Here is a 25,684-nt window from a genome sequence, read left to right on the forward strand (position 1 = left end):
AGGCTCTATGTAGTGTGGTATGTATATGTGTAGATGTATATAAAGTTATAATTACATATAGCTAACATATGAATGCTTGCTATATGCCTTGCACTGTTCTGAGAGTTTTATATTTATTAGCTCATTAAATTTCAAACAACCATATTTTATCCTTTTTTCAACAATTGAGGAAACTAAGGCATGGGGAGGTTAATTTGTCCCACATGAGATATATATATATATATATATATATATACACACACACACACACACACACATATATTATATATATATACACATACACACACACATATACACACATACTTTATATTTATACACACATATATATATGTTGTATTAAAACACTAGAGTCATTCCCATTAATATCAGAAACAACACAAAGTCACCCTTGTTCTTTAATATCATAATGCAGTGGAACAAAAGCATGGATCAAGAGATATAAAAATTGATAAGGAAGAGGAAATCTGATTATTTTATATTATTATATATACCGGAAAAACCCAAGCGCCTCGGTGAAACACTACCATTAAGAATTCACTGAGACATGTAAAACTTTTTCACTGAAGTTTTGTGTATAAGAATAGGTGTTTCTTTAGACACCAACAATAACCAGTTAGAAAATATAATGGGGGAAGAAACACTTCCATTCACACCAGCAAGAAGAAAAAGCAAAATATTTTAAGAAAAGTTTATTAAGAAATACAAGCCGGGCGCAGTGGCGCACACTTGTTATCCCAGCACTTTGGGAGGCCAAGGCGGGTGGATCACCTGAGGTCAGGAGTTCGAGACCAGCCTGGCCGACATGGTAAAGCCCCGTCTCTACTGAAAATATAAAAATTAGCCGGGCATGGTAGCACATACCTGTAATCCCAGCTACTCAGGAGGCTAAGGCAGGAGAATTGCTTGAACCTGGGAGGTGGAGTTTGCAGTGAGCCAGGATGGCGCCACTGCACTCCAGCCTGGGTGACAAAGTGAGACCCTGTCTCAAAAAAAATTAAAATAAAATAAAATAAACGTTTAAGAAATATATAAGTTCCCCGTAAAGAAATCTAGGGAACTCTATTGAAAGATTTTAAAATTTTCAATAAACTGTCATTGATTGAACAATTTAATAAGTCAGCAATGCTTTTTAAGCACCTATTACTGTAGCACTATCTCCATCAAACTCTCAATAGCTTTTTGGTTAAAACTTGTCATAGCAATTCCAAAGAGTATCTGGAAGCATGCACGTGCAAAAATAACCAGGATAAGAATATGAAAATGAGAAGACTTGCCCACAGGGTACCCAATATATTACAAATCTACAGTTATTAACATGTGCTGCAGGCACAGAAATAGCAAAAGATCAGTGGAACACAACTGGAAGTATGGAAGTAAGCCCAAGTTGATAAGATATTAATATAAAATAGGATCATCACTTCTCTTCTCAAAACCCTCCAGCAGTTTCCCATCTCAATATAAAAGCCAGTTCCTTCATGTGACCTAAAACCTTGCTACTTAAAGTAGTGGGGTCCAGGGACCAACAGCAACAGCATCACCTATGAAATTGTTAGAATGTGGAATCTCAGACTCCATTCCAGACATCCTCAATCAGAACCTTCAAGACCCTTATATGATTCAAATGCAGTTTAAAGCTTGAGAAGCATTGTCTTTTAATGCACTACATGACCTGGCTTCCCTTAACCTTGCCTTTCCTGCTTCTGGCTCTTCCCTTGTAGGCTCCTGACCACCTTGCTGTTCCATGAGCACACCATGCACACTCTCATCTCACAGCTTTGTTCCTGTTTGTCTTCATCCGTTCCTGCTGCTATCACCAAATACCTTACACTGGGTAATTTATAAATAATAGAAATGTATTGCTTACAGTTCTGGAAGCTGGGAAGTCCAAGATCAAGGTGCTGGCAGCTTCGATGTCTGGTGAAGTCCTCTTCCTCATCAGTGGGGTCTTGTCACTGCATCCTCTCAGAGTGATAGCGGGGCGAAGGAGCTTGCTCAAGCCTCTTTTATGAGGGCACTAATCCCATTCACAAGTGCGGAACCTTGTGATTTAATCACTTCCCAAAGGCCCCACCTCTAATACTATCACATTGGATGTTAGTTTCCAATATATGAATTTTGCAGGGACACCAACATTCAGATCATAGCCCTGTTATACATATCCTTTCACTTTGTTTAGGTGTCTGCATAAATATCACCTTATCTAAGACGCGTTCCCTGATTTATAATTACCATCACCTGACATGTATTTATTATTTAAATTCTCTCCCCTGCCTCTTAAAACACACTGCACTGAAACCTTGGGGAGAGGAGAGGACCTGCTTTGTTCTTACTGTAGCCTCAGTGCTTGGCACCTAGGAGGTGCCCATTTGCTAAGGGAAATGGTCTCTGGTCACAACATTTTTATCAGCCTATCAATATATACCCTTGTTTTATGTGTGTTTCTGTTTAAAGATGCCTTATTTAATATATATTGTTGATTCATTAACATTGAACTGATGGCCAACAGCAAATTACACCTAAACAAAGCCCATCTAACAGTCATATTTTCTCTATAAGGCACATCACAGCCTTCTTGCACTTAGGAACACTGGACAGCATTTTGGCTACGCTCGGGGCCATTTTAAACAGCAAATTCACCAACAAAACACAAAAATGGGAAAAACGTAGCACTAAATAGACCTCAAAGAAAAGGACACTTGACTTGTTTACAAGGACATGAAACACTAAGGCAGAGCTTCTCATTCAGCCTCTGCTGGAACATATGCCTTGGAAAACTCAAATTTTTCACCATTCTCCCTGCACACTTGTCTGTGGAATGACCTAAAAATCACAAGTGTTAATTTAGGGGTTACAAATAAGTTTTAGCAAGTAGGCAAATTTGCAAAGATGGGGAATCTGCAAATGATGAGGATCAGCTGTGTGTCGTTTTTCAATCACTGTGTATTGAGTTTCTACTGTGTGCTGTACTCCCAGGATTATGTAGCACTTAAACATTGATCAGTTCCTATCCATATGCCAGACCCTGTGCAAAACTCAAATAATTTAAAGATGAATTTAACAGTGTTTCAGGTATGGCTGAGTCAGGTATTTAGCTAATCTTCAATAATAATGGGTAGGATTTTAACAGGTGAAACTGTGGAGAAAAGCGCTTGGGAAGAAAGAAACTCTTAAGTCAATTTCCGTAACCTTGGCTACACATTAGAATCACTTGGGAAGCTTTTAAAATGCCTCTGGCCAGGCTTCATCCAGACTAATAAAAGTAACATCTCTAGGTGGGACTTTGGCATCAATATATTTTAAATCTCCTGAGGTGATATCAATGTATATCTAAAATTGAGAGAACTGCCGCTTTAAGTACCTGTGTTTGGCTGGAGAATAGGTTATGTGAGGGAAGTAAACAAATAAATCCAGAAAAGAGATTTTGGTCCAGGTATTGGAAGGCTAGTATTGATTTAGCACATTTGTATTCACCTGCTGTGTGCCGGGCACTCTTCTATGTGGTGGGGATACTTCAGAAAGCAAAACACAAGAATCCCGGCCCTGTTAGAGCTAACAATCGAAATGCTTTGGCAGCTGTTCAGGATGATTCATATTCTAGATTTAACTTTTTATAGTATATGATGATTTGTATTTAGAAGGAATCTTGTCCTAAAGGCTCAGAATTCTTAATTTAATGCCTAAAATATTACATCACCTTTTGATATGTATAGAACTCTAAAGAAAAGTTTTGTTATAAACTTTTGTGCTAATCTCACTGAGTGTTTTCTAACACAGCAGTTCCTTTTTTTTTTTCTAGCCTCTTGCACGGCAGCACACTTGTCTAAAATCAGTAGTACGCAGTTATTTAAAATCAGTAGTGTGAGGCCATTGGAAATTATAACTCAAGCTTTTCATTTTCCCATCTTACAAGAACACTGATGTAGAAAGAAGTGTTTTCTACATTGATTCTTAATAAGAGTTTATGTTGAGAGCAAACCTAAAATTTACAAAGTACTTTTCTTGGGTCATAGTGGGTTTGCAGCTCGTTTTGGATTATTTCCCATATACCATATTTTATTTTTTTTCCTGAATTCCTGTACAAGCATGGTAATATATTGTTTACACACTCTTATGGACTCTTAATAAAAACAGACCTAAACACATAACTCTGTTTTAATTCTGATGCAATTATTCTTTGTAGTCTATCTGTCCATTTCACTTTTTAACAATGCTTTGGTCAAGCAGTTTTTAATTAGTTTCCTAAGTAAATTATTTAACACTTAAAGAAGAACAAGACATGCACGTATCCTCATTTGGTACAAGCAGCCTAAAGATATGATTGTGCAGATGAGCAGCGCATACCAGGTGGTGGCTGAGGATGTCAGAGAGCGTGGCATCCGAAGGAGGGATGAGATGAGGTCTGACCAGGCTTTGATGGTGATATTGTGAATATTCTTACCATACAGTGTCATTTAACTACCATCAGTTGTTTTATAATTTCAAGATATCTTATATAGACATTTTCTTTTGTATAAAATACGCATTTTTGGTCATCTTTTTCTGACAATTTCAGTTATACTTAATATAACCATGAGTGTATTTTGTTAACATGAATGATAATCATGTGCCTTCTGCTTTTAAAAAAAAATCATACGTAGTCCTCCCTTATCCTCGAAGGATATGTTCCACCACCCACAGTGGATGCCTGGAACTGTGGCATACATATATATACAAATGGTCCCCAATTGATGGTTGTTCACCTTAAGATTTTCAACTTCATGATGGTGCGAAAGCCATATGCACTTGCTAGAAACTGTACTTCAAGTACACAGATACCATTCAAGTGTTTTTCACTTTCAGTACAATAAATTACATGAGATAATCAACCTTTATTATGAACTGGGCTTTGTGTTAGATGATGTTGCCCAAGTGTAACTTAATGTTAGTGTTCTGAGTACATTTAAGGTAGGCCAGGATAAGCTACGATACTCAGTATGTTTAAATGCATTTTCAACTGATGATATTTTCAACTTAAGATGGGTTTGTCAAGACATAACCCCATTGTAAGTCAAGGTGTATCTATACTACATTTTTTCATTTCTCCTCTAGCCAGCTAACAGGCAGGTAGGGTCTACAGTGTGGATACACTGGACAAAGGGATAATGCACATCCTGGGTGCCACAGAGCAAGTGGGCAGTAGATTTTCTTATACTGCTCAGAACGGCACACAATTAAAAATATATTAATTTATTGTTTATTTCTGGAATTTTGCATTTAATATTTTCAGACCATAGTTGACTGTGGGTAACTGAAACTGAGGAAAGTGAAATGTAGATAAAGGGGGACTACCAAATGTCCTCTTTGACTCATGAGTTTTCCCATGCACTAGCTGCCTCAGAACCTATTATATCAGCACTTTGGATGTCATTTGCATTCCTTGTACTTTTCTAAAATTCCTCATTCCGTGAGTATTTACAGGTTTTGTAGGAATTGAAGATAATCTTTTTTAAGAGCTATTTGCTTAATGAATTTTTAAAAAAACACTAAATGGGAAACTAATCCCTGGGAAATATTGGATGAAGTCCTGGGATATGAGTTATATTTTCATTTAAAATGAACATAGAAGAGTTTCTTTGTCTTTAGACCAGTGGAAAGGAATGCTGTTTTTGTGGATTTATTTTGTATTTGTTTCTGGTTCCTAAACAGAATTGAAGGTTATCTACTCTTGATGACATAGGACGGAAAGATTTTCATAAACCTTAAGAATTTTGACTTTGAGGAGCATTATCTTTCTTGTGACTGAATTTTTTTCTTCTTTTTTGAACTTAATCCCCTCAAATGTGTTAGACAAGTGGTCTGATTAGAGTTAATTCATATAGTTTTTATTACCCTTTATTTTTCTTAGTAGTTCTTTATAACAAAACTCTTTTTATTCTTGAGTATTGTTGGAGTTTGAGGGGTCTTTTTCCTGCCTTATTTCTCAACCAGTTGAGAAACAGACAAAGGAGCCAAGCACATGGAGATCAAAATAGCAGCCCTTTCCATCCATAGAACTATTGGAGAGAAGGTGATTTAAGAGAACAGCAGAAAGAGCTTAGTAACACTGAACCCCAGAATTAGATTTAACCATCCAGTCCCAGGCCATGCTGGAGAGCAAAGCACCCAAGTGTTTTCTGCCTGTGGGCAGATCTCAAAGAGAAATGTGCAGTTGAAAAGGACTGGTCCTTACAGACTTACCCATCAAAGTCATCCTCAAGTGGGGAGGCAGAAGCTGCAGTGGAACTTCCGCAGGTGCAGCTCTAGTTGGGAAGCAAATCCAGAGGAGATTGCGGGAAAAGACCCGTCATCACTGGGAGTCTTGAGCTTCTTTGAATGTTGGAAGCAGCCCCAGTGGCAGTATCAGGGCTACAAGAACTTTGCCTATGGCCGAGGGCTCTGATAAACCCACCGTCACAGGGAGAAATAAAGACTAGCAGAGCAGCATTTTTGTTCTCGTGAATGCCTGCATTCAAATTTGCAGGGGTCTATTTTTTTTTTATTGGTCAATTTTTCACTTGAGGATCTTCTAGAGATCAGCACACTGCTGCATGCCATATTGGTTGTATTATGTAGATTATGGGAGAGTGAATGGTTCTGCTCTCAAGAAGCCTACATCCTGGTTCATAAATAAATGCTAAATTGTACTGTACACACTATTCATGTTACAGAAGTTTGAAGGAATTGGAAAGCAATAAAAACTGAACTAGTCCAAGAAGGCTTTATGGAAAAAACAAGTCTTGAGCTGGGCTTAGAACAATAGATAAGAACTGGATGGGTGAGGCCATAGTGCAAGACAACACTTAAGGCAAAGAGACATCTGTGCCCTCACTTTTGCTGTCCCTTCACCTTAAGTGGGAAATTAGATTACAGGGCCAGAGGAGGCTCCATTTGTAGACGGAGCCTCGAAAACAAAACAAAGCAGAGGACCAGAGACTTGTGATTTGCAGCTGAGATTTTTTTTTTTTTTTAAGCAGAAGAGTGATGTCATTGAAAATTACTTTGGCAGGGAGGTACCTAAGGGATATTCAAGGAAGGAGATAAATTAAGATAATCTAAGCCTGGGGGAATAAATGCTTAGCCTAAGGGATGCTCATGGCCATGGGAATGAGAAAATTGAGAAGAGAAAAATAATCAAGAATTGATTAACTGGATCTTCAGTATGTATTAAATGAATGAAACAATTGAGAAATAGACAAAGGTGTCTATGAGGTTTTAAGAATGCACTGTTGCAACAATGATAGCTACTCTTAAGGAAAATGGGGAATGAGATACACTGTTGCTCATAGATGTGAAAATGGAAGCCAAGCAATACATAAGTTCTTCAAGACTGATAAGTTTATTCCATTTCTACTTCCTTTTTTAAGTCATTTGGATGGATTTTATGGGAACCATATAGAATCTCTCACTAGTGTGTGTGTGTGTGTGTGGTTTTTTTTGTTTGTTTGTTTTGAGATGGAGTCTCGCTCTGTTGTACAGGCTGGAGTGCAGTGGTGTGATCTCGGCTCCCTGCAACCTCCACCTCCAGGTTCAAGGGATTCTCCTGCCTCAGCCTCCCAAATAACTGGAATTACAGACACATGCTACCATGCTAATTTTTTTGTATTTTTAGCAGAGACGGGGTTTCACCATGTTGGCCAGGCTGGTGTTGAACTCCTGACCTCAAGTGATCTGCCCGCCTTGGCCTCCCGAAGTGCTGGGATTACAGGTGTGAGCCACCATGCCCAGCCTCTCTAATGTGTTTAATGTCCTTCCGTACTGGGTGTCTGATGTTCTGTCTGCCTAGCATTTTCCTGCTCTGCTTCTGTTAATATCACCCCACCTAAGGAATGCCCCGCCACCATCTCCTTACGGCCTGACAGGGCAGCCCATCTCATGGCCCCACATACATCTGGCCACAGTACTAGGGCAAACGGGTGAGTAACATGACTTCAGCTGTGCTCATCAGATTCCCTGTCTCAGGAATTTGAACCTTGAATGGAGAACACAAGGTCAGAGAACATAGTGCTGAATCATCAGAGAGAGATAGTCTAGAAGCTCTGCAACTGAAACCCGGGGTTTAGTCCCCGTCTCTGACCTGAAGGCTTGAATGTTGAGTTCTCTTTCTGACCCTGAGAGCTCCTTCGTGTTCTTCCAGTAAATGTCCCAAGCCCTTTCTCAAAAGGCCTGTTTTTCTTGCTGATGAAGAAAAGAGTAAATTGATATGCATCTATTATTTTTATTTACCTATTGGTAGTTGCTTAGTATTTTTAGGAGCAAATATGATTTACAAAAAAACATGAGTTCTGATACAATTTCTTTTAGGATTTGAATAGGAAAAGTAGTTGTTGTTTTCTTCTTCTTCTTCTTCTTCTTTTTTTTTTTTTTTTTTTTTTTTGAGATGAGGTCTCACTCTGTTGCCCAGGCTGGAGTGCAGTAGTACAATCACAGCTCACTGTAGCCTTGAACTCCTGGGCTCAAGTGATCCTCCTGCCTCAGCCTTCCGAGTAGCTAGAACTACAGGCACGTGCCACTATGCCTGGCTAATCTTTTATTTTTTATTTTTGAGATACAGGATCTCTCTATGTTGCCTGGGCTGGTCTTTAACTCCTGGGCTCAAGCAGTCCACCTGCCTCAGCCTCCTAAAGTGCTGGGATTATAGGGGTGAGCCACTGCACCCAGTTGTTTTTCTTTCTTATTATTAAAATACCAACAGTTTACTTAATGGCTATGGAGGTAACAATATCATGGTGATAATTTTAATCTACCTTCCCCTCAGCCCCCACTTCCAGTAATGAGATTAATGTTAACAGTAAGAAATGGCAGAGATGGCCATGTTACTGGAGGAAGTATGAGCAGAAAATGTGTTTGGAACTTTTTTCATTTGCACTGCATGTTCCAATAATGCTACTTTCATTGATTTTTATTGTCTTCCTTATTGGTTAATAATATTAGTTATTTTCTACCCAATATTCATATTTTAATGAATAAACACACTAATATTATTGTACTTTTTCTACCCCATATTAATACTTCTCTATTTATGAGCTTTACTTTATATAAAGTTATTTATATTTGATGATTTATTTTAAACATATGATCTTGATTACAGTTGAGATCTTTTTTCTTACAGTTAATGTTAAATATAAAGGTATATTTTTCCAGAAGTTACTTTGGGTGGATTGTATTCAGGGCTGGCTTCAAATATGGGCTAATGTTGGGACTTTCGGCGTCTGCCTCTTCTCTGAAAAGTGGCATGGTTTCATGGACAGAAAGGAATTAGGAGAATGTCTAACGCTTTCAACAGTGCTTTCTGGAATGGGCATGTCTCAGATGTTTATCAGGTTCTTGATACATTTGACCCTACGACTTTCTGTTAACCAGTGCTCCCTATATCTACAGCAATTTATTTGTCTTTAATTCATACAGGCAATATTCTTAGCATTGTTTTGTGGTTTAAAGTTAGTCTTTAACACTTTTCAAATAGCACTCAGAAGAGTAGCTTTCTACAAGAGAGCTCATGGTCTGTCTGACTTCCTAAATATAATAACTCATAGATATTAGAGTTAATGCCTATTTGATTTTTTACTCTATTCTTTTACACTATGTGTATGAATTAGCTTTTGTTGGTGGTGGTGGTGGTGGTTGCTTCTTTTTTTAACACTCAAAAATAATAGTTTTTGGTTAAAATTTTAATTTCAACGTTTTGGGTACAGTTGGGAAAATCTGATATAATAATCTTACTTCCATGGTGTTATCATTAGGATCAAAAGAAATTATAGGCCGGGCATGGTGGCTCATGCCTGTAACCCAAGCACTTTGGGAGGCAGAGGTGGGCAGATCACATGAGGCCAGGAGTTTGAGACCAGCCTGGGCAACATGGTGAAACCCCATCTCTACTAAAAAATACAAAAATTAGCTGGGCATGGTGGCTGGGGCTTGTAGTCCCAGCTACTTCGGAGGCGGAAGCTTGAGAATCCCTTGAAGCTGGGAGGTGGAGGTTGCACTGAGCTGAGATTGTGCCACTGTACTCCAGCCTGGACAACACAGTGAGACAGACTCTCAAAAAAAAAAAAAAAAAAAGAGATTACATATTAAAGAGGGTGGTCCCAGGAACTGAACTCAGATCACTGCTGGCAAAGATAATTGATGCCATACCCCCACATCAAAGCTTACTTGTTTCACATTCATACGTCAGAAAAAGTACAAGCCCCTCTCAAATGGTTCGAGTTTCAAATATTAGACCCACCCTTGGCAAAGACAGATTTTAGTATAATACTCCTAAAACTACACTGTCTTTTTTTTTTCTGTCATAAGTGTGCATTGTGCTCAGTCATTTATTTCAGTGACCCAAACAGAGCCCAGTCCAGCTGTTTGTATTTTCCCTGCAGTGGGAAGTGGACTAGGGCCATGTGACTAAGAAAGCCAGCCTGGGGGCTGTCTTTTCACCTACAGATGTTTTAATGTGCTTAACATTATCCAATACTAGCAACCGAGATAGTCTAAATACCACAGCAGGATCTGATTAGCTTTTTCAGATCACTGCCTTTATTTGCTGTTTGCAAAAAAGCTTAATCCAGTGCTAGAGATCAGGCTTCCTGCTGAGCCCTGGGGTAGTTTCTCTCATTCTTTGTGTTCACAGTGGCAGGCATTAGTGAGCAGATTCTTCCTCCTCCTAAATTAAAGCTGTAAAGTAGTAACTATAGTAGCAAGGGATAAAGAGAAGGAAGAAAACCCAAGGGAAAAAAGAAGACTGTCTATTCATACCAAGTAGTTTCCTTGATATACACAAAAGAAAGAGTTTCTAATATGAATTCATAAATACTGACCTCAGTGTCTCTTCTAGTCAGTGCACAGCTATTAAGTTTTATTAGGTTTCAGTTGTAACTACTTTGTGTGGATATATGTTACATTTTTCATATTTATCCTACTCAGTCAATCTCAGTTTTACCAGAAGAATTACATTTATTAGCCATAACAGTGGCCTTTCTCTTATTCTTTTCAGGGCTGATATCTTTTTTACTCATGAGATTTCAAAAAGAACTATCACCACCACTAACAAAAAAAAAAAAACCGAGATAAAGTCTTTCTTCATTTCTGGGACATCCATTTGCTTACCCAATATGTGACATTTGAATTCTGTGTAATTCACATTGTAATTTGCAATAAGCGAGAATACTAGAGATGCTTCATCTTGATCTTTGATGGGTTTATGAAATGAGACCATCGCCTTAACTATTTCAGTAATATTGCTATAACCCTTAGCAGAAGAAAGAATAGGTCTTACTTTAGAAATTAGTTTGTCATTCAGAACCTAGTAATTATATTTAGTTCAAAAATATTTTCACTGATTTTTAAATTTCCTACCATTTTTAGAATGGCATACATCAATAAAATATTGGAACTCTCTTGAGGAAATATCTGTAAACAAATGATGATCTGTAATATGGTACTTTATCTTTTAGTTTTCTTTCTGGAAACAATAATAATTTTCAGTTTTTAGTAGGCAGAAGGAGTGTTTTCAGTGCGATAACTGAAAAATCTTAACCATGTAGATCTTCTTATTTTGTAAATAGAGACGATCTCATTTGCATTTGAGTAGGCACAATAAGGACAAGGCCAGGAGTCCCAAACTAGTGTTACTTTTTTCCAACTATTCACAAATGATCCTAATTGTGTGTAGCTTCTGTATTTGTGTATAAAAGGAGATTGATTTTGATTGTTTTGGGTACTTTTTATATCTTTAGAATTCATGATCATATAATGAAAAAGTCTAGGCTCTGCATAAATCAGCCTATAGCAGAAAATTGTATGTAAAGAGCAGTTCTTTGCCTTCACTGTTTTAATTTGCACTGGAATGAAAAGGGAATGTGTGTGCTTGTGTTCTACATCACATAAGTAAATAGTAGAACAGCTATAGATTTCCTTTTTCTTTAGTAGGGAAATATCCTTACAATGCCTTATAGTATTTACATTTTGATTGATTTTTTTTTTGTTCATAATCAGAGGCCACTCCAAGTATAACTTACGCAGCCCACAAAAGCAAGTAGTACATAGTATTATACATGCTGCAGCCTGAAACTTTGAAATAAATCTGGGATAACAAGTTTACTCACCAAAGGGGCTTATTTTTATATACTTTATACACTACAAAAAAATCATAGTATTTATAATGTTAACTTGTTCCTGAGCTGAAATTTGAGTATTACATCTTACAAATTTTATGAAATACAAATACTTTTAAACAGTTATGTTGTATATTAAAATATAATGAAAGACTTTGCTTCTCTTTAATTACATGGTTAACTAGTATCCATAGTAAAAAAAATTTTACACTGCTATTGGCATACATAGGATAGGTTATTCTGATGATTTTAAGTTGAAGTTAAATAATTCTGTCTAAATCTACAGTTTAGGTGACTCATTTGGCAGAAAGTTAGACAGAACTTTTGTTTTATCTACACTTTCAGTTAATTTTTAAAAATCAGTTCTATTTGTGATCTCTTAAGTCTTTTTCTTTTGCAATTGTATTTTTATCATCTCTTCTTTTTGTTTTCTTGTCTTGCAACAAATTAACAAATACTTAAAACTACACATTTTCCACTATTTCCAGGGAAATAGTTTGACTATACCCTTCTGTCTCATTTCACCAGTAACTCATTTATTAAAGACAGGGATTACTGCAATAGTTAATTGCTACTTTGACACACTTCATTTTCTTTAATAAAAATGAAAAGCATTAGCTACAGTATAGCTGCAACTTTTTGGAAACATGCAACTTTTACTACTTTAAAATATAATTGGTTTCTTTGTTTCATACATTAAAAACAAGGAGGAAAAACTGAAGTCTGCCCAAGCCAGGTGTTTCTTGTTGGCAGCCTGCTCTCTAATGACTCCGCTCTCATAGAGCAGCTGCCTACTAGTCAGCTTTGTATGGGCTATTGTTGCTGCACACCCCTCGTTAATACACATGCTGCCCGGGGCAGACCCTGCGAATGACATCAACTTGCTTATCTTAGAAACCTACGAACCTGACGCAGGGTGCTGAGGTTGTCTTGCATCTGCCCGGCCAACTAATTGTGAGCTTTCTGGCCTATGATTGGCTGTTATTCCACTCGGTAATAGGTTAAGCAAAGACATTACCATTCCATCTGTTCAACCATTCATTGTTCTTCTTGCCTGCCTGGAAGTCTGCAGCTAAAATTGTGTTAAGGAGTTTACTGCTGAAGCTGCTACAGAAACCAATGTCTTTGTATTTTCCTGCTAACGTGAGTATTTGTGCTACTTTAATGCCTTGGAACTTTGCTAAACATTCAGAGTATTAATTTGAACTCTGTAAAAGAAATCACCTCCAATGAAAGTCTACAAATTATTACATAGTGCCAACATACCAGAAAATTAAGTTATTTTTGTGAAATATGTCTGCGAAGCAGATTTTTACACTTTTCTAGTCTAGAGTTATATAAATAATTACTTAGAGCTTCATGAACATTTATAAGGCATTAGGCATGGCATATAATCATTTGGAGCTTAAAGTCAAGTTATAATAAATGTTCCGATATTTTTGATAAATGGTGGATTTAAATCTTATCTTGTCAAAGTCTTAAGTTTCTTAAGATGTCACTGTCGTACCCAGGTGCTATAAAATGATAAGATTTGATAGAGCTTTCTGTTGTCTTAAAAGTCTAGCTTGGGGAGATGGATTGATGTAGGTAGATGTCTCAACTTGTTTTAGATGCGATCATTAAGCATTCAGTTGCTTTGTCAGCAATCTCAGTATTCATGTACAGCTTCTGATTTCTTCACTCTCACCTTTCTTCTCCCTTACATTAGTTTCAGACATTAGATGGAAGATGTCATTCCAAGAACTATTTTCTTCAAGAGTTCTGTAAAGGGGAAGGGAGGAAGAAACAAAGACTTGCATCTATCAGTTGGGAGGGAAAGAAAGAGCATAAAGGGTTAAAAAGAGGTTTTCATTTCTACCACATGCCCTATTGTGCAAACATATGCATAAGTCTATTGAAAGTTTTCCGAAGATGGGCAGGCCACCAGTTGCTGGTCTCCTGCAGTTCCAGTAGACATCTGTTGCCCCAGAGCATTAACCAATCTGTTCAAAGGGACATCCCTCCTTTGTTAGCTAGAGGGATGCAGACAACAGCACTCACTCAAATACAATGGTAATTAAATACACAGAGACTACAGCAGTAGGTATTTATTACATATTCATTATTTTATTTTTATTGTTCTCATAGTATTACCATTTGGATAACAACCAGAACCCACTTTTATGGCATTGTAACTTTACATTACAAACAAATAAGTCGGCTTAACAAGTTTATGGTCTAATATTCCTGATTAATATGAGGCTCTTTAGAATAGAAAAAAGATTTTTTTTTTTAAATCTGATTTGAGACGAAGAATTATCCAAGGTAACTAATGAGAACTTTCAGAAAATTTGGTCACTCGATGGAGGAATTTCAGTGTGTGCAATAAATTTCTAGTGAATAGCCATTATGTTGTAAACCTGCATTCAGCTAGTACAAAGTTTCTTTTTGATAATTAAAAGAATTAGCTACACTTCATCATCATCTACAAAATTAGCATGAACATTTAGTTCTTTTTCAACAAATAATATTATTTAATTTTCAACTTGCCTTTTAGCAAGAAAAATTGAGTTTCCAATACAGTATCTGGAAGGAATTTATAGATTTATAATTATAGAAATCTTGACAAATCACTATATATTTGCCCAATTCCTTTTGTGTTCAAGAATATAGTGTCTTTAGGTCAATTACAATGGAGCCCTGATAATACAGTTTAAAAATTAGCTGTATTTCTTGGAGTTTTTTGATAACTATGGGAGTAAAAACTGACGTACTTTGTGAAACTTGGACTATGCTGCTTCATGAAATGAGCAAAATTACCCTTATTAGTTAATATTTCATTGATTAAGATGGTTTATATGAGTTTACGTTTTAGTAAATGCAAACTTAAAAGTCTAATAATTTTTTAAGAAATGAAAAGTATTTTCTACTTTACATGTAATAATACATTTTGTGTTGTTAATGGTCTTTTCCGTTCTTTTAAAAGTTATATTAATCATTTTTAAAGAACTGAACGAAAATAAAGATTATATACCATTCTTTCTTCTTAAGTTCCTCATAGTAATTTCTTGTAAGTTTTACATATTTCATTATATTAACAAATACTGCAGCCTATTTAAATACCTTGTTTTTAAATCTTTATCATGTTGCTTTTCATTGAATGATTTCAAGATATTGCCAAATTCTGGGTTGTTTTTAGGTGCCCTATTAAGTAAGGGCAATCGTTTGCTAATTACAAGTGGGTGAGGAAGCATTCTAGAGATCAAAGTTTTAAAAACCAAATCTTTACCATTTGGATCAATGCAAATCAGGTTATTTCAAATTTGTAGTATGCTTATAGGCGTAGAAATTGAACTCATTTGTCCCTATTTGTACTGTTTCTATTTAGCCTCTTGTTTTGCAAGGACTAAAAATCATTTAACTGCTTGTTTAGTACACGATGACATTGGATAACCTTCTCTGAGCTAACCAATGAAATCTAGAAGATGAAAAGAGGCCTGTCAGTGTGAAAAAAGTTCAACCAGAATATTTTAAGACAAAACTTATTTGCCTAAAAAAATTGGATGTTAATTTCTTTTTAAGTAGGTTAGGCTTACATTTATCCTTAGCATTAAAAAGTCAACCTAATTATTGTAAACTTTTTACTTAAAATTGTGTGCAAATTACATAAATTATCACACGTTAAAAATATGTGGTAGTCACTAAATACATTGGTGTACAAATGAGGTTTGTGTGATTTAGTTATTTAAAAAAACTGAAAATCCTATTTTCCACCTTGTATCATGATAGCCATATAATAAAATTACATGGTATAGTAGGTTTAGGTAGTATCACTGACACTTTTTTAAAATATTAGATAGAAGATATAGAAAGATTTAAATACCTTTTAGAGTGATTGATTTTCAGTTTAAAAACTTTGCAGTATCTGATTTTGTTACTTTGAAAAATGTGAAAATTAAGAATAATTTCACTTATCCTTTAAGCAGAACATTTTTTTCTAATATTTGTCACTAGTTGTATTTTTCATAAGGTATTCATCTTGTCTGGTGTAAAAGAAAAATGAAAACAAAAGCAAGCCCCAAACTGCTCAATATTAAATAATATTTCCTAGGTCAATTCAGGGATTTGGTCAGCAAGTCATTATCTTGAAGAATTATCTCACAACAGCACTTATACAAAACCCAAACTTTTCAGGGGAGATCAAAAATGTTGCCCATTAAATGCACTTCCTGCAGTCAGAGCAGATTGTGGGGTTTACAGAACAATGATGTCGGAGCTTCCAGATTGGTTTGGCAGCTGCATTGTTCTCGGAGGGTAAACCAGACGCACTTAAGTCCCAGTCTCTTTTATAGGCTTTTGTTCATACCAAATTATTCTTTCACTGTGCTAGCATTCATGATGGCATGTTAAAGGCGTGCAGCTTAGCAACCAGCTTCTGGTTGCCAAGCAGCCCAGCTTCCAATAGGTTTTCCTCGTTTAAGATACTTTTGGTGGGAGCTCCATGAAGGCCATGGTGTGGACTTTTCTTAACTGTATCCCTTTATTAGGATGCTGCTGTGATTTGTTACTTGCATTATGGTGTTAGTATATTACAGTAGTTAATAAATCACAGGGTGTAAAAATCTGTTTTTAAAATTCCTTCCTTCAATTCTAAATAATTGGGCTCATGCATATCCATATTAATAGGAAAAAATTGAAGTGGATACAACTTCATAATGAAGCAGATGTATACAGAGCTCTCCTAAGGGATATTTCTTTTTATGAGTTGCGCAATCCGGAGCTAGGGGAATTGATGTTTCTTTAAAACTAATGAATCCTGTATTAGTAGAACAATGATATTAAAGTTGTCTATCTTCTCAGGGAATAGGCCCTGAGGAAACTCCTGTAGAAGTGTGTAGGAGTTCTACACTGAATTAATGTTAAGTGTATTATCAAGCTGAAGATTCCATGTTCTCTTCTCTAGTATTTACCATAGTTAATAAAATGTATTTCATTACTTGACTCTCTAATTAAAGTTTACCAGGTATGCTTTCAAATTTGTGACTTCTCAGAAAATCACTTAGCATTTTCTTTTAACATTTATATAATAGCTATTTTCTAGTGTAAATATGATGTTGAAGAGCTTTAGAAACATTTTCTCAGTTTTCTTTCTCAGGTTAGTTTTAAATAGGTGTTTTTATGGCAGTCTGAAATTCAACTGTCGCTGGCTTGCTAATGCTGTATCTGCGTAGAATGCTAGAATTGCCTTAACAAGTAAATCATGAGGCCAGGCGTGGTGGCTCACACCTGTAATCCCAGCATTTTGGGAGGCCAAGGCGGGCAGATCACTTGAGGTCAGGAGTTTGAGACCAGCATGGCCAACGTGGCGAAACTTTGTCTCTACTAAAAATATAAAAATTAGCCGAGCGTGGTGGCACTCACCTGTAATCCCAGCTACTCAGGAGGCTGAGGCAGGAGAATCACTTGAATATGGGAGGCAGAGTTTGTAGTGAACTGAGATTACACCACTGCACTCCAGCCTGGGCAACAGAGTGAGACTCCCGTCTCAAAAAAAAAAAAAAAGTAAATCCTTGATGTGGATATAGTTCTTACAATGAAGCACCAGAGAAAATAGCTTTATTTTCCTAACCCATTCCTAGTAAAGAAATAACATTTCCAATAGTCTTTAAGGAAAAATAGTAAAATGGCAAAAAACCAATTTTAAATAGTAAAAGTATTCTTACATGGTGAAAAATAGGAAAAAAGATCACTTTTTAACCAAATGCAGATTAATGGCTAGTTAATCTGATATAATACAGGAGCATTTTCTGCCATAAAATTCAAGAAACTGAGATAACATTATTTATTTAATATGCCTAATTGTTTGCTGCTAATTTTATGTGAGATATCATCTCTGCTTTCCATAAGTGCAGATAGAATAAAACTTTTACTTTTTCCTGGAATGAAATAGACTGTTGTTTCCCTGGCACTTAATAAGGATAGCATAATGCTAGAAATTATATTGTGTTACTATGTTCCATAGTCAAAAAATCATGATTACTAGGGCAAAACCCTGTTCATCTCTTAAGAAGAATTTAACTCACCTTGTAATTATTTAATTCCCTTCTGGCTATCTTAGAATATGTGCTCTTTCATTGCAGTATCTATATTATTTTTGAAAGTTCTTTAGATTGCTGTTAAGCTTCATCCAGATTAATAATGATTTTTCAAGTGTAAGTTAATGGTTTCTTTCTACGTGGCTTTCTTTTTAAAAGAATATTTATAGATACTTATGAATTCTGTTAGAGAAAAATGTAAATTTTAACCTGTCATGCATATTAAAAACATACTTTTTGATGATATTCTATGTGTCACTCTAGCATTATAAGCCGTCCTAAAAGTAGAAAAATCTGATCCATCGAGATTGAGAAGGAGCATGATATAGTGGGAAAAGCATGGGTTTTAGAATCAGACGAAACTGGGTAAAAAAATACAGTTCTACTACTTATTTACTTTGTTGCCTCGGAGGAATTACATGGCCTTTCTAATTTATGACTTCTTCATCTGAAAAATGGCAGATGATACTCTCTTGGCAAGGGTGTTAGGAGGGAGGAGAGGATGTAGACAAAATACAAAGTATTTTGAGTAGTTGAGTAGTTGAGTAATTCTCTTCTGACTTCTCCATTGAGACAGAAATCTAGCCATAACTATGCAATTCTAAATATTTTACATTTTTCTCTAGGAATACGGGGTGCTTTGCATTCAGGAATACAGAAAAAACAGCAAAGTGGAGTCAAGTACACGTAACAACTTCATGGGCTTGAAGGATCACCTAGGGCATGACCTCGGCCACCTTTATGTGGAGAGCACTGACCCACAGTTAAGTCCAGCTGTACCTTGGTCAACAGTAGAAAACCCAAGTATGGATACCGTTAATGTGGGGAAGGATGAAAAAGAGGTGTCTGAAGAGAATGCAAGCTCTGGTGACTCTGAAGAAAACACAAATTCTGATCATGAGTCAGAACAATTGGGTAGCATTTCAGTAGAGCCGGGCTTGATAACTAAGACTCACAGACAGCTCTGCAGGTCTCCCTGTTTAGAGCCTCACATACTCAAGCGCAATGAAATTTTGCAAGACTTTAAACCTGAAGAGTCCCAGACTACATCCAAGGAAGCAAAGAAACCACCCAATGTGGTGCGAGAATACCAAACAAAACTGGAGTTTGCACTTAAGTTAGGTTATTCTGAAGAACAGGTTCAGCTTGTACTAAACAAACTTGGTACTGATGCTTTAATCAATGATATTTTGGGAGAACTTGTCAAACTTGGAAATAAAAGTGAGGCTGATCAAACGGTTAGTACAAGTAACACTATAACACGGGAAACTTCTTCCCTGGAATCTCAGAGGTCTGAATCTCCAATGCAAGAGATTGTAACAGATGATGGTGAAAATCTGAGACCAATAGTTATTGATGGCAGCAATGTGGCAATGAGGTAAGTGGAAAAATCGTTACTGAAAATTACTACCAAATAATCTTTAAAAGCCTTATTTCTAATTTTGTGGCTCTTTTCCTTCTCACGGTCATTAAAGTCAACATTTTTCTGTATCCTGATGTTAACATTAGAAAACATTAGTTTTCCGTCTCTCTTCTTTCAGGGCACTCAGCCATCTTTACTTCATTTATCCCCGTATAGAGACCCATTTTTCTCAGATATGTCTCTTTTTGTCCTCATCTGGCTAAATTTCTGTGGTATAAAAATTAGTGTGTGTTTCTGGTTTACTATTAATCAGTAGTTTTAAATGAATAATTTGATATGATAATATTCAACAATTTTAGAATCTAGTCAAATGGTCTATTTCTTTAGGAAGTTAAATAACCCTAATTCTTCTAGAAAATAAACTATGTATTTTATTGATTTGAGAAAAAACCAAAGCTGTAGTTTGAATTGTTTTGTAATTTGAGTTGTTTCCATTTAAGAAATTCAAATCAGAAATAATTCTTAAGGAACTGGGGGAAAAAAAAGCAAAACTTTCAGTGATAATTTTTTTGGCCAGGCAGGGTGGCTCACACTTGTAATCCCAACACTTCGAGAGGTCAAGATGGAAGGATCATTTGAGGCCAGGAGTTTGAGACCAGCCTGAGCAACATAGGGAAATACCTCTACCTATACCAAAATATATATATATATATTTAAAATAAAATTTTAAAAGAAATTTTTTTGTGATTTTGATGGCTCAATATTTAAAGCACATCTAAATTCAATCAGCTTATGGGTAACTGCTCACAATTTCAGAGCGCTGTGAAGATAAAAAGATATGTATATAAAAGCATCAGTTCTTCCTCTGGAGAGCTTAGAGTTTCATATGCAGTTTCTCAGAAGGTGATCTGATGATGCCTACCAGAGAATCATCTCAGGGACTTATGGAAATTGCAGATTCTATATCAGTGCTGTCCAAGGGAAATACAGTGCAAACCATGTATGTCATATTAAATTTTCTAGTACCTACATTAAAAAGTAAAAAGAAACAGGTAAAATTAATGTGACTAATGTATTTTGTTTAGGCTAACGTCTAAAATATCTTGCTGACATGTAATCAATTTTAAAAAGTTATTAATGAGATACTTTACATTATTCTTTTTTTTTTTTTTTAAGACAATGTCTTACCCTGTCACCCAGACTGGAGTGCAGTGGCACCATCTTGGCTCACTGCAACCTCTGCCCCCAGGTTCAAGCTGTTCTCGTGCCTCAGCCTCCCTGAGTAGCTGGGACTCCAGGCACATGCCACCATGCCTGGCTAATTTTTGTATTTTTTAGTAGAGCCTGGGTTTTATCATGTTGGCCATGCTGGTTTCAAACTCTTGACCTCAAGTGATCTGCCTGCCTCGGCACCCCAAAGTGCTGGGATTACAGGCATGAGCCACCACTCCTGGCCTGCATTATTCTTTTGATTTTAAGTCTTTGAAATCTGGTGTATATCTTATAGCACATCTCAATTTAGAATAGCCATATTTCAGGTGCTCAGTATCCTGATATGGCTATTGACTACTATATTGGACAATGCACTTCTAGAGCCCCATGCAGACCTACCAAGTCAAGTTCAAAGTGTAACTCAGGCATCACTTTGTAAGTAGTGTGCCTTCCATTAATGATGTATGCTGAAATTAGGGAACTACTGTTTTCTGTAGGTGACAGCAAGTTCTTTGACATAGACTATGAGGAGAACCAACCTAATCCTCTAAATAGCTTTTTCGGGTGGAGGCAGTATTATCTTTCTTTCATTTATTAGCAAATGAACAAGATTTGAACTACTTGCCAAGACAAAATGGAATTCAAACCCAAATATGTCTGACCTAAAAGCCTATATTCTTCATTATATAAAAAAGAGAAAAACTAAGTTGAAAAGGTTAAAGCCAGATCTTACTAGAGAATTTAAAGCTGGCTCTGTAATCCAAGGGTAATTGAAGGGTTTTCAGTAGAGGAGTGTCAAGAGTAGAGTTGTGCCTTATACTGATCATTTTTGCAGTGATGTATGGGAGGTAGGAGATCAGTTTGGATGTAAACAACCCTTTCTAATGGAGTAGAAAGAATCTCGCCAAGTGTCATAGAGGTATGGAATGCTCATAGGGCTTTGAGAAGGACTTCAGTAAGATTACCTCTTGTTTGATCTTTCCCAAACTTGACCACAAAATAATCTTTTTCTTGAATAATCCAGAATGTCTGAATGATTACCTTAGTGATATTAAGACCAAAAGCCATAAAATTGCCAAACGAGGGGATAGTGAAGGAAGGTCGTAGATCCCTGAGTAATACCTACAACCATGGCTGTATACCAGAATTACCAGAGGAGTTATTTAAAAATACATCTTCTAGCATTCTACTTTTGTAGAATATAGAATTAGTCTCTATCCACATATACCCTCTAGTTTAAATTCATATATTTTCTTTTTTTTTTTTTTTTTTTTGAGACTGAGTCTCGCTTTGTCACTCGGGCTGGAGTGCAGTGGCGCGATATATTTTCTTAAATGAATCCAATGCTTTCTAGATTTTTCCCTGGTTTTAGGTTCAGATGACTTGTCGTTAAGAAAATACAATTAAGGCCGGGCACAGTGGCTCATGCCTGTAATCCCAGCACTTTGGGAGGCCAAGGCAGGTGAATCACTTGAGGCCAGGAGTTCAAGACCAGCCTGGGCAACATGGCAAAATCCCATCTCTACTAAAAATACAAAAATCAGCTGGATATGGTGGTGCATGCCTACATGGGAGGCTGAGGTGGGAGGATGGAACGAGCCTGGAAGGCGGAGGCTGCATTGAGCTGAGATCACATCACTGCACTCCAGCCTGGGCAACAGAGACCCCATCTCAAAAATAACAACAACAACAAATTCTAGCGAGCTATCCAGAGTGGGAATGTGATAAATTGATGTTAGTCCCCTTTGGTACCTAAAAGTGTTTGAGTTCTTCAATATTCTTCCATGACCTAGTCATCTGACTTCATTAAAATTAACTAAATCTCCATATCCCATTTCAGCTTCTTCCAGATTTTATATAAAATAAGAATGATGAAAGAAAAAGCCCAGAGCTTCATGGCTACCTCCACATCATGCCATAGCACACATTCTTCTGTGGAGTGTTAGAATGGAAGCTGGCCACACAAGTCTTGTGTTTTTGATATGAACAGACTGTTGAAACTTTTCCCTCCTTTATCATGGCAAGTCCTAGCTTTTGGGTAGTGAACCCAGGTTTCTGGGATTAGATTAAATCTCTCCCCTGACTGGTGGGTAGGCCTTATCTTTGCATGTTCATGTGGAGTATTAGGATAAATGTTTTGTTGGCTAATAATCTCACGTGAACCACTTTTGCCCATGGGATCCATGCTTGTATTTTCTCTCTGTTAGTGATAGGGAGTTACTAGAAGAATTTAAGCAAGGAAAAAAGTGGCGTAGTAATATTTTGCCTTTAGGAAAAATCACTCTATAGAGAAATGTAGAGAATGGATTTGAGCACTAAGATTGGAGACAAAGAGACCCACTTATGTTTGAAAATATATGCAAAAGTTAAATTGTGGACAACTCCTGGAAAAAGATGCACCAAGAATATCATTGGTTTTGTATACCAATCAAATGACACAGAATAGAGAAATAAAGTAACCATTTGCTTGAGAGTTTATACTCAGCCCCGCAAAGAGTCATACTGGAAAACAGCTGGTGTTAGTACACATCTGATTGTAACTGGGGTATTAAAAAAAGCACTGCAGGTAAATCACTGAAGTAATTTTCTTAAAGTTTGAACAGAAATCAGATATAGATTATAGAGTCAGAATATGAACAGGGAAAATGCATTAAGCTGTGATAACTTTCCTCTGTATCAAGAAAATGAACTAAGCCCATATATTTATGAAATACAAGCAGAGTTTAGCAATCTGTACAATCAGGATTTAAGCTTCTGATTAATCTTTTAAAAAGTACAAAGCCTTTCTTATATCTAACCTTTGTGAAGCTGTATGAACTTGAGAGCGCTTTTTAATATAAATTTGAATACTGAAGGCTTTCTTGCCTAGGCTCTAAAATTTGCCTTCAGTTGTTTGGTTGGTTTTGCTCTCCTGTTGCCTGTTTATCATTTAAGTAGAGCACTGACTTATAGTTAATAAAATCATCCTGGACACCTAGTCCAAATGTATGGTTTAGACTACAAATGAGACTAAAAATTGCCAGAATTCATACAAATTTGTTTTTGGCTCTCTCAACAAAACTGTATCAAAATTACGTGCAGTAGACCTGCATGAAATGTGTCTAGCCCAAATTGAGATATGCTGTAAATATAAACTACGTATCACATTTCGGAGACTTCATACAAAAATATGTAAACTATTTGAATAACTTTTATGTTGATTGTGGATTTAAAGAATTTGATATATTGAGTTAAATGAAATACATACTAAAATTAACTTCAGCTGCTTTTTACTTTTTTAATGTGGTATGCCAGATGATTTAAAACTATATATGTGACTCACATTATATTTCTATTGAATAGCCTCTCAGTAGACTGTTTTGTAAGCCCCAGTTTACTAGAAGTAACATTCATTAAAGGATAGCTTAAATTCCCTCTAGGTGAGTGTCACAGGTATTACTTCATTTGGCAGTGCCCCATTTCTCTTACTGTTTTTAAAGAAAATCCTTAGAGCCTATGAAAAGAATCAAAGAATCAGAGCTAGCTTTTTGTTGTTGTTTAATTATATCATTGTGGAGCCTGACAAAGACATATTAGAGTTATATTCCATTGCACCTCTTTATAATTCTAAGTACATAATTCTAGTTGTCATCAATGTCATGTACTTTAATAGACCAGTCAGCAGTAAACTTTCCTATTATCTCAAGTGTGCTTATTTAAACTCTAACCTAAAAATTGGCAACCTTAGTAATCCTATTACATAGAAATAAAGTTAATCACAGATCTTCACCTAACTAGTGTTACCAGTTATACAAAATGGGGAAAAAGTGATTAGAGTCCATGTTTTCTACTTTTGTTAATAAGACCTTTTTACATCTACTAAACAGATTTTCTTCATTATTTTTAGACTGGATCTTGACCAGCTAGATGTTGCCTCAAATTGTAGACCTTATATGGCGAAGGAAATCTTTTTTCCTTTCCTTTTTCCTTAGCCCTTTCAATTCTCAAAGCTACCTCTCTCAACTGTAGTGCTGTTGAGCTCATAACCAACTGAAGGGTAATAATTACTGCATAATGGACTTCCATAGTAATTTTGGTGTTAAATATTTTTGTTGTCCTAAATCGATGACTTCCAGGCTTCTATTTTCCTTTAAAGCAGTACAATCCTGCATATCTCTTCATGGAAGCCCAATATTTAAAATCAAGCAATAGCAGAGTTCTTTTTGAATTGGGAAAGGTGTACAGGGTTGTGTTCCCACTCAAAAATTCCCTTCTCTACTCCCCAGAAGGTCCTGCCATGCCATGGAATTTCTGTTTGGAACACAGCTTGATAAGCATTGATTTAAATGATCTATAACAAGGGACATGGATTTAGTTTTCTGGTGGTATGTTTAATATTTAGCATCCTGTGAATGAGATTTAGCTTCAGAATGATTTTGGTATATTGGAAAAGAGATCAGAGACAATAACGTTGAGTAGCTATAAGAATAACAAAATAGGCATGCATAAATAGTTATGAGCCTTCAATACAAAAGAAAAAACTCCAGATCCCCATGAGATGAATTATAGATTCTCAAATAAATATGAAATTTAATTGGACTACAATGAGAGAAAGTAAAATATCCTGTTTCTACGTTTCTGTATTTTCCTGTTGAAGATGAGAGGCAGCTGCACTTCTTCCCCCTGCTTAAGGACTATGGAGTAGATGTAAGAGAATTTAACAATCATTAAACACTGAAAAATATATCAGTGAAGAAGGTCTTAAAGTCATTTTTTTTAGAGTCCTTTAAAATTAAAATCTATTTTCATGTGTCCAAGATGGTTTACGTAAAATCAGGCCTAAAATATGAGAAAAAAATAAAATTAATTCACCAAATATTTTAAGAGTACCTGGACTTTATATTAATAATTTAATGTTCTATAAATATTTATTAGTA

General features: G+C 36.2%; 1 protein-coding gene across 5 annotated transcripts in view; it reads left to right on the plus strand.

Annotated features, from left to right (window-relative positions):
* The window catches only part of ZC3H12C (zinc finger CCCH-type containing 12C), a 78,197-nt gene that overhangs the window by 24,254 nt on the left and 28,259 nt on the right, over nt 1–25,684 (plus strand). For all 5 annotated transcript variants that reach the window (XM_031016423.3, XM_055355476.2, XM_055355477.2 and 2 more), the window contains exon 2: nt 18,820–19,571. In XM_031016423.3, coding sequence (XP_030872283.2) covers nt 18,820–19,571 — 752 coding nt within the window. The remainder of the gene's footprint in view (nt 1–18,819; nt 19,572–25,684) is intronic.

The sequence above is a fragment of the Gorilla gorilla genome, chromosome 9 (assembly GCF_029281585.2).
Source record: "Gorilla gorilla gorilla isolate KB3781 chromosome 9, NHGRI_mGorGor1-v2.1_pri, whole genome shotgun sequence".
In the NCBI taxonomy this organism is placed as follows: domain Eukaryota; kingdom Metazoa; phylum Chordata; class Mammalia; order Primates; family Hominidae; genus Gorilla; species Gorilla gorilla.